This window comes from Acanthisitta chloris, unplaced genomic scaffold (assembly GCF_000695815.1).
Source record: "Acanthisitta chloris isolate BGI_N310 unplaced genomic scaffold, ASM69581v1 scaffold15784, whole genome shotgun sequence".
In the NCBI taxonomy this organism is placed as follows: Eukaryota; Metazoa; Chordata; class Aves; order Passeriformes; family Acanthisittidae; genus Acanthisitta; species Acanthisitta chloris.
This window is the reverse complement of record NW_008668946.1, coordinates 20,364-29,607: the sequence shown is the minus strand read 5'-3', so window position 1 is coordinate 29,607 and position 9,244 is coordinate 20,364. Positions and strand designations below refer to the sequence as shown.

Below are 9,244 nucleotides of genomic sequence, written 5' to 3'. Positions count from 1 at the left end.
TTTTGGCCACTGAATTCAGCTCAGCTCACGAGGAAGTTGGGGTGCAGCAGCTGAGTGGCCTGGACAATGAGCAGTAGTAATTCAAAGGGCATTGTTCACTGCAGGATATCCTCACTGCTTGCAATGTGCTCCAGAAACGTGCTCTCCCTTTCTCAGGCTCTGCAGGCGCATCCCCTGGCTGTCCCTCCATTGGACATCCTTCCCCCTCCCAGGTGGGCGCTTACATCCTTATCTTCCACTCACAGCAGGCCAGATCAAAAGCAGATTTTTCCAGGTTCCATGAGGGGCTTGCTCATCCCACACCCCGTGCTGAGAGAGGAATGGGAAACAGGAAAGCCTCGGCAGGAAAATGGGGAAGTGGAGTGCTAGAAAAATGTCCTTGGTGAGGGAGAGTCTTCCCAGATCTGCAAACCAGCAGGGAACGTGGAAAGTAAAGCAGGAAGATCCGTTGCAATTCCAGCTGCTACTCTGCAGCCTGACATCCTGATTCTATTTCTGTCTTTAGAAAGAGCCTGACAGCCTGGGCCTGGAGAGCAATGAGTACCAGGTGAAAATTGGCCTAATCTCATGTGAGATCCAGATTGTTTCAGACAAAGTCATCCACTGCTCTGTCAACGAGTCGCTGAGCACCTCGGAAAGGCAGTTACCTGTGACGGTGAGTTCTGGAGCCTCCGTGCCATGAGTGTGTGGGCAGAGACCCTGCAGGTGAAGGACCTGCCCAGCTCACCACTGGTGACCCTGCAGAAAGCTGCACTGCTGGAAGGGTGGACAAAGCAGGCTGTGCTGACAGCTGTCCCAGGGCAGCTGGTCAGCGGGATGCAGGGGACTGGGATGAAGGCTGCCTGGAGTTGTGGTGAGGAGCTGCCACACTCCGAGCCGTGGCACACAGCAGCTGCCTGCTGAGTTACTGCACTGTGTGCTGGGGGAGGTTGGTCCATTCTGGTAAGGCACAGTGAGGTCTCAGGCATGTGAGGTTTTGTCACTTGCAGTGATTTTTCTGCCTCTCATGAGAGATGTTTGGGGATTTCCATACAGCTTGCAGCCAGCTGCTCTGCTCCCACTGTCAGAAGGGCTATGAGTGGCCGGGACAGTCTGACCCTCACTGAGCTGGGTCCCTACACATGACCAAGAGGGTGAGAGAGTACCCAGGGATGGACAGCCTCATGCTTTCAGGAACTTCTGGTGTCACTGCAGAGTTCAGTGTTCAGGGGTGTTGTTCCTTTCTGTATCTGCAGAATTCACTATGCTTAGTTACTGCCCTGTTTTCCAGTGTGGTTGACTGAACTTCTGTGCTCACCCTCATATCATACACAGCCCATTGCCATGCAGGAATGTGACTATGACTCTTTGTATCTGGAGAGAAAATGCCTCCACCTCCGTGGTCTGAGGCCTTGCTGTGTCTCCCTGATCCATGTATGAGCAGGGAATTTGGTGGAAGCTTGCAGTGTGGGCAGGGAGGAGGAGAAAGGCTGAAGGGAGTTGAGGAGCTGGGCTGTCCAGGAGAAAGGCATGAGGATGCACCACCAGTTCACTGACAGGGTTGTCCTGTTTGCTGGCAACAGTCTGAGGTGTATGAAATTCTGTTGCAAACTGGAAATGTGGAAATGCAGAAGTAGCAAAATTTCCTGAGTCATTTTAATGGAAATTTTGAAAGGGTAATTTCTTTCTTCATAAGAACTGAGAAACAGGGAAATCCCTTTGGGGAAGAGAAGGAATTTATGAGTTTGCTGGTCTTGATGTGACATAAACCAGTAGGGCAGTGCCCTAGAGGGTCCCCAGCAAGCAGAGGAATGATACCTAGCCCTAATTATCACAAAGCTGTTCAGAGTGCACCAGCAGTGAAAGTGCAGCTAAGTAATCTGTTTGTTTTCACACCTGAGCATCCTTACCTTCAGAAAAGAAGCTTGTCAAGGCCTTCAGACCCATTTTTCTTCATGACCAAACTGCTTAAACAGTGAATGAAACTGCAGGCATGAGATTTTTCCTCTGAAAAATACAAAAGGTTAAAAAAAAGACTCAAAACACATCAAGGAGCTGCTTCATTGCAGCGTTTCAGAGGGAAGAGGTGGAGGTCCCAGGGCCAGGCAGGTGGCTGTGAGGCTGCTGAGGGAACCTGCCCAGGTACTCACACAGTGCTGTGGCTCCTGTCCCTGTCCAGCACCACAGCTCTCAGACTCTGTCAGGGTGGAGACCAAAGCTCTCAGTGTCTGGAGCCTTCTGCTGGCAGCAGCTCTGCCCTTGCCGATGCTCCCAGAGCCAGGGCTGGATTTCCCACGGGATAGAGCTGTGTGTGACATGGTGTCTGGTGATGGAGGTGGTGGGAAGGCCCTGACTGTGGCACAGCTTTGGCCCAGTGGCTGAGAGCTGCTGGGATTTCACTCCAGTGGGCACCTTTCTCAGTGGTGCTCCATGACACACATGGAATTGTAAGATTATTCCAGCTCTTCCCTACCTTGTTTCAGGGTGGTTTTCTCAAGTTTCTCTCACTTCTCATTCCTCGAGAGAAGTGAAACTTGTATTACCAGAAGCAAAAGCCTTGTGTGGTCATGAGTTTTCCTTATCAGATGATGCTGTGGAATCCTTTCATCCCAAGGGCCCAAAGAGCTGTTTGTAAATGATGCCCAGTAACTCACCAGCCTGTGATGTGTGCTGGCCTCTTCCCTTCTGGAGATCAGGAGACCTGAGAACTGAGCTAAAGTGTTTTGTGCTTGGTGTCACAAGAAGTACAGGCTGGGAGCAGAGCCAGCACCTCCTGACACTCCGTTCACTGCTTTAACCACAAGATCACTACTCTTCTATGGTCTCATTATTATTTTTTTTTATTCCCTTAGTTTATTTGTATTTCAAGGGCTTTTAAGTTTCTTAACCCTCCTTCTCCTGGGTGGCAACTTTTGGAGAAGGGATCCAAAGGCCATTCAGAACCATAATGATGTCAGTGATGAGTAGAAGTGGTTTTCTAGTAAGAGCAGCATAAGCAGCCCTGTACAGTGCTGTGGGCTCTCTAGGAAAGGGCTGTCTCGTTCTGGAGTGGGCATGGTGGGGCCATGGCATGGGCCTGCAGCTCTGCCACCAAAGCTCTGTGGTGGCTGTGGGATGGGCACAGCCAGGCCTCCCGCAGAGCCCGAGGGGCTGCACCAGCATGGTCAGTGCATCCTCGAGCAACGCTCTGCTGAGCACTGACCCCTGTCCCTCCCTGCTCTCAGCCCCTTGGCAACATTGCTCAGCTCCCACTTTTCCTCCCTCCTGCTCTCCTCCAGATCCAAGTTGGAAAGTTCAACTACACAATTGCTATGCTGCACCTTGGGGGCGGAGAGACTGCGATCATCGTCTCCATCGTCATCTGCAGCATCCTGCTGGTCCTCTCTGTCGTAGGTAAGGCAAAGAGTGATCATTCCCAGGCTGTGCCAAGGTTTTTCTCATTGTGTGTGTGGGGTGAAGGTGACTCTGAGTGCTGCAGTTGTACACTGCCTGAAGCTGGTCTGGGTGCAGCAGGAAGCCACTCTTCGTATGGGATGCAGCCAGTAGCAGGACCACAGCTCCCTGCAGCATGAAGCTTCCGCTGGCTGAGGCCACAGATGACTCTGTTACTTGAGCCTGTGATATCTAGAAACTTATGCTTTTCCCCAACCACTTAGTAGATACAAGATAAAGAAGGATGTGAGCAACTGATCTTGGGCTTGTACTGACTCATAGGGCTAACTCACAGGCATGAGTGTCCCAGACCATCCCAAAGGTGCCCTTAGCCTGAGGGCCTGTCATCAGGAACAGGCAGTGACAGCTGCCTGGCAGAGTGGGAAGAGCAGAGCAGCATCTCCAGCTACAGGTCTGGAGCAGGCACACTGGTGTGTGAACCTGGCTGGAAGCTGTGCAGCACACCTGTGTCCTCTGGCTAGGGTACCTGCTCATTGCATGCCCAGGATGAGTGTGCAGCAAGAAACCTGCCAGTTCACAGCACTTGAGAGGTTTCTGATAGGGATTTAATTCATTTTTAGTAAAGGCTGTAATGCACATTATTTATTAAATGCACCATCCATCATTGGAAACGTATTTCTGGAGGCATGGGAAGACTGTCAGACAAGAACACTGTAATACAGGTGGTAAACAGCCTGAATTCTGTATTCATTAATCAGCTGGAATACATTAATATACAGCTAAGCTGAATACCAACAGCCCAGACCTAAACTGGAGATGACAGTTACAGCATGATCATTACATTCCAGCTGGTTTTACTTATTTACAGATAATCGACAACTGCCTGAGCAGATAGCAGTCTGGTGGTAGGTGTGAAACCAGCTCTGGATTGAGCTTTCTGCACCCCTCTCAGAGAGAGCCACTGATTCCAGCTGCAAGTGCTCCCAAGCCCATGTCCAAAAGGCTTGTTCCCTTCCTCTTTTCCAGCCCTCTTTGTGTTCTGCACAAAGAGCCGCAGAGCCGAGCGCTACTGGCAGAAAACTCTGCTCCAGATGGAGGAGATGGAGTCGCAGATCCGGGAGGAAATCCGCAAAGGTAAGTCACCGTCTGGGTGCCGAGGAGGAGCCAGGGCTGGGAGGGGGATGCCAGGCTAGTGGGCTTGAAGCCATTCACCTTCTGCTCTGTAGAAGTTCATAGAACTATTTATAAGAGAAGTTCTGTCATTGCCTGTGAGCTTTGGCAGGCTCAGTGTCAGGAAAGGTGGCTCTGCCGCTGTCCTGCTTCCTGGCTCAGGCAAGCTACCGATTTCCAATGCCACCAGCTTCCCTGTCCTACGTTTAATGGCCCTTGGCTGTGTCAGAGGGTTGCCTGAAGGCCACACAGATCTTTAGTGTGCAGTATGCTTGGCTGCAACAGAAGCTGCAGCACACTCCTGCTAGAACTGTGGAGAAGTGATGGAAACCGCCGTCCCGCGGGCCATGGTCCCCTGTCCTGTGGGAACCCCGTGGGGCTGGGCTCCTGGGGCAGGGAATGTTCTCTCAGTGCTTGGGACGAGGTGTACAGCACCGATGGTTAAACCCTGATGGGAACCTACTGCTCAGAGAAAACCCATCTAAGCTCCCACGAGGAACGGCTGGAGCGGGCGGCGATGAGCCGTGCCGTGCTTTCCCGTGCCAACCTGCTCACGGTCTCGGCTGCTGGAGGATTGGGCTCTCACCATCTGTGGGTCTCTTTGTGCAAGGTTTTGCAGAGCTGCAGACAGACATGACAGACCTGACCAAGGAGCTAAACCGAAGCCAGGGGATCCCCTTCCTGGAGTACAAGCATTTTGTCACCAGGACATTCTTCCCCAAAGTAAGGTGACAGCGTGTGTCACGGGCACCTCATAGCTCCCAGGTCCTTCCCAACCAGATCAGGGCTCTGCTAAAGGGCTTTTACAGTGTCACAAAATCATTCCACTGTTACGTATTTACTTGTCACATATTTCAGCCTCTATTATCGTCAAAAGTGGAGCCACAGCTCCTGGGGTGTCAAGTAAGGTCAGGCTTGCTTGCACATGACAGAGCCCAGCGGCAGCACCGTCCCGGGAGTTGCTCTGGCTTGCCTGTTTGGTGCCTCTGGACACTCTTCTGAAAGAGCTCTCACAGGAGCAGAGTGCTGGGGACTCCTCCTTCTCCCCAAGGGCTCCTGTGTCACCTCACTCTGTTCAGCAGAGGCTGAAGGGTGGAGGAAGGCTGAATCTGCCATTGGCATTCAGGGAGAGATGCCCTTGAACACTTCCAGTGGTCCAGCTGGTCCTCAGGAGCTCTGTCTCCCCCTTTCCTTCCTCCCCATCCAAGACTGGGTGGTGGTGCTCCCAGTAAGATGTCCCTTGGGGGCCCAGTCCTGGTCTGTCTGCCTGGAGTCCTTCCCCAGGGCTGCACCAGACGCGCCGGTGCCGTAATTCCCGTCACCGGCTGCTCCGCTGCATTGCTGTGTGCCCTTCACCACGGCTGTATTTCACCCCTGAGGCAGTTGTGTGTCAGTGCTGAGGAGTGAGATGATGATTTATGACTGCAGAGTGTTTCATTAGTAGCTATTACTCAGGTTTTTCAGTTATCCAGTCTCCATATCTCTGCACACTAGAGGCTTTAAGATTCGGTCTGCTATATGAATGTTAGAGATTTAAACATTTTTCCCATCTGTTTCAAAAGTTACATATGTTAAAACACCCAGAACTCCTCTATTTTGATTTAGTCTTCTATAAAGCTTTCTCTTCTGGGAGTTTTCTAGCTGTCACATTAGTCTATTTGCAGTCTCCCTGCCCTAACAGCCTTGTGTCTGTGCAGACGTCTGCCTCCCCCCATCCTTGTGGTGTTTGCTCATTCAGGAGGCTCTTGCAAAGTGTTTAAAGGCTCTGTAAACCATCCCATGAATGTCTTCGTGATGGGTGGTCTTAGTCCCAATGTCATGCCTCCCATCTCGTTCCCCTGAGGTGCATAGCACACAGGGAGTCCCCGGGAGGGTGCAGTGCCTCCCCTAATGCTGTGCTTGGTTCCAGTGTTCCTCGCTCTATGAGGAGTGCTACATCCTGCCATCCCAGCAGCTCAGCTCCCAGGTGGGCTCCCAGGTCCAGGAAACCCATCCACTCCTGGTGGGGGAATGGAAGGTGAGTAACCCACTAACAAGTGCTTTTGAGTGTTGCTAACCAGACTCGCCTGTGTGCAATGCTGTGTTTTCTTGTGGTGTGTGGGATGATTGATCGCTCTGAACCATTAACACACACCAGCACCAGATCAGCTTTGGCCAGCTGGAGAAGGCAGATCTGTGGATCTGCTCTAGCATGAAGGACCATTGGCCTGGGAGGGAAACAACAAGCAGGATTTTCTTACTTTGCTTTCTAAATTTGTCTTCAGATCCCTGAGAACTGCAGACCCAATATGGAAGAAGGAATCTCGCTGTTCTCCACCTTACTCAACAACAAGCACTTCCTCATCGTGTTTGTCCACGCTCTTGAGCAACAGAAGGACTTTGCTGTCAGAGACAGGTAGGAGCTTCAGAACCAAAGACCTGTCAGCTGGAGGAGACTGATTAATTCCTAACCTGTAGCAATCCTGTCAGTGTCTGGGGCTGTGCATTTCAGTGAGTGGTTGAGTTACTCTTGCCTCCCACTTTTCTATTAGAAATGGATGGCCATAAACCCTGAAGAGCATCCACTTGTTTGTCTCACCAGTAAGAGGGTGCAAGCTGACCCGAGGTCAGCAGCACCGAAAGAGTCTTGGAACTTTTAACACCATGGAGAAGACTTGAAAATTGTCTGAAATACTGCCTTTGTGTGTTGGGCTTTTTAGTGCCAGTCTGCAGTTCAGTCTCATTGGATTTGGGCTTGAGTCCTACACCTTTCTGTGTTTCAGGTGTAACCTGGCATCCCTGCTTACTATTGCATTGCATGGGAAACTGGAGTATTACACCAGCATCATGAAGGACCTCTTGGTGGATCTAATAGATGCTTCAGCTTCCAAAAACCCCAAGCTGATGCTGAGGAGGACGGAATCTGTGGTGGAGAAGATGCTGACCAACTGGATGTCCATCTGCATGTACAGCTATCTCAGAGTAAGAGAACTAGCCACTGCAGGGATGGGAGTGGGGTCAGCTCTGTGTGCAGCAGTGATGAGGGATGCAGGGGACAGCTGAGGATCTCATACCTGCCACGTCACTCAAATGGTCACTAACAGTTGGCAAACTCCAATGTATTGAAAGGTTGAAGTGTGGAAAAGCAACCTGAAGTGTAGTTGCTTCTCCCCTTCTGCGCAGGGCTTTGGTGAGCTCAGGCTTCACAGCAGGACTGACATGTGCACTGTGCTTGACAGGAGTCACAGGGGAGCTGAAACTTAACCAGAATGGCAGGAGGCTTTGGGAGCAGCCTGGTTACGTTGGTTTCTGTGAGCAGCTGGCACAGCCGTGGTGACCAGGCAGCAGTGTCCATCTCAGGAGCCCCAGCAGTCAGGAGGGCCAGGGACACCAGGGCTGGGGCTGCTCCGTGTCAGTGCCCATGGGGGTGTGGGGCCTCTCCCACAGAGACATCCTGGTAGTTCCGCACGGATCGGAGCAGGAGACGTGGGACGTCTGTCCCAGAAGTCTGACTGTCTTCCAACCGTAATGAAAAGGAATATGTTTGGCATCTCGGAGCCATCAGCAGTCCATCTGCTCAGTGCTTTATCTCCAACGTTTGCCAGTTCTGTTTGGAATTTCCCAGAAGAATTGAGCAATAACTTAATTGATTCCACGGCAGTTAATTGGAGGACACCCCATTATACCCACAGGGGAGAGCCTTGAAAAAGCCTTTGAAAAAAAATCTCTTTTCCCAAAGTGTTTGCTACAGCCACGGAAGCAATTCTTTATTGTCCTCGTACATATCATGATGTCTTCTGATCCCAGCTGATGATCACTTTTTGTCCTACAGCCTGTGGTTTTGTAGTTCATAATCTTTCCTTTTAGCTCTCATAATTAGCCAGTCTAATGAAAGAAGAGTTCCAGGAGTGGGTGAGGATGGCTGTGCCGATGCAGCACGGCTATCCAGCCTGTAAGGGCAGAAAAGGGGGAATTAGTGACATAGTTTAATCTTCAGATTTTTTTTTTGCCTGTAGTTGAACCACTGGAGAAAGAAAGTGCTGATCTCTCCTTTTGGGGAGTGGAGACCACATGTGAGGCATCTGATCCAGCTCCAGCTTGTGCTAAAAATGGACGTTGTGCAAGAAGGCTTTCTCTGGGGGGAAAAAAAAAAAAAAGAAAAGAGGAAAGAAAGTGGAGTCTTATCACGCGGGTCTGAAGGCTTGGGCACATTACACAGCTCATTAGTGGCCCGAGCTCCACGTGTGGCACATTGCCCAGCCCTGGGGCACCTGGTGGGAGCTGCCCATCTCCACAGGCTGGGCATGGCTCTGGTACAGCCTGTGGTCATCCCCACAGCCAGGAGTGCTGCTCTGAGCTGTGGAGCTGTGAGCTGGTTTCCCTGTGCTCACAGCCCTGCTTGCCTGTGAGGGAAGACAAGGAGGGGTATGGTGGGAGCAGGTCTGCAAGGTGACTGGGCCCTTTGCAGAGCTGTCAGGCTGAACACACAATTCCATGTCCTCCGTGGGGGCTAAGGCTTCACATTGGGTTTGCAGTCCCTTCCATGCCTCCTGTACCCAGCCTGAAGCCATCACAGTGCAGAGTGTTGCCACAGCCTATTTCCCATCTCTGAAAGCAAGTGGTTGCCAAACTAGAGCGCGATAAAGTTGATTTCCAAGAGACTCTCACATCACACATGCTCCACAGTGAGGGTGAGGATCTGATCAGAGGAGACACCAAGCTG

General features: G+C 51.4%; 1 protein-coding gene across 1 annotated transcript in view; it reads left to right on the top strand.

Moving 5' to 3' along the window:
• PLXND1 (plexin D1) overlaps positions 1-9,244 on the top strand; it is a gene marked incomplete at its 5' end in the record, with an annotated part of 49,344 nt that overhangs the window by 24,710 nt on the left and 15,390 nt on the right. The window contains 7 exon segments of the mRNA XM_009073143.1: positions 506-655; positions 3,258-3,372; positions 4,399-4,506; positions 5,153-5,265; positions 6,452-6,559; positions 6,807-6,937; positions 7,305-7,503. Of these exon segments, the coding sequence (XP_009071391.1) occupies positions 506-655; positions 3,258-3,372; positions 4,399-4,506; positions 5,153-5,265; positions 6,452-6,559; positions 6,807-6,937; positions 7,305-7,503 (924 nt within the window).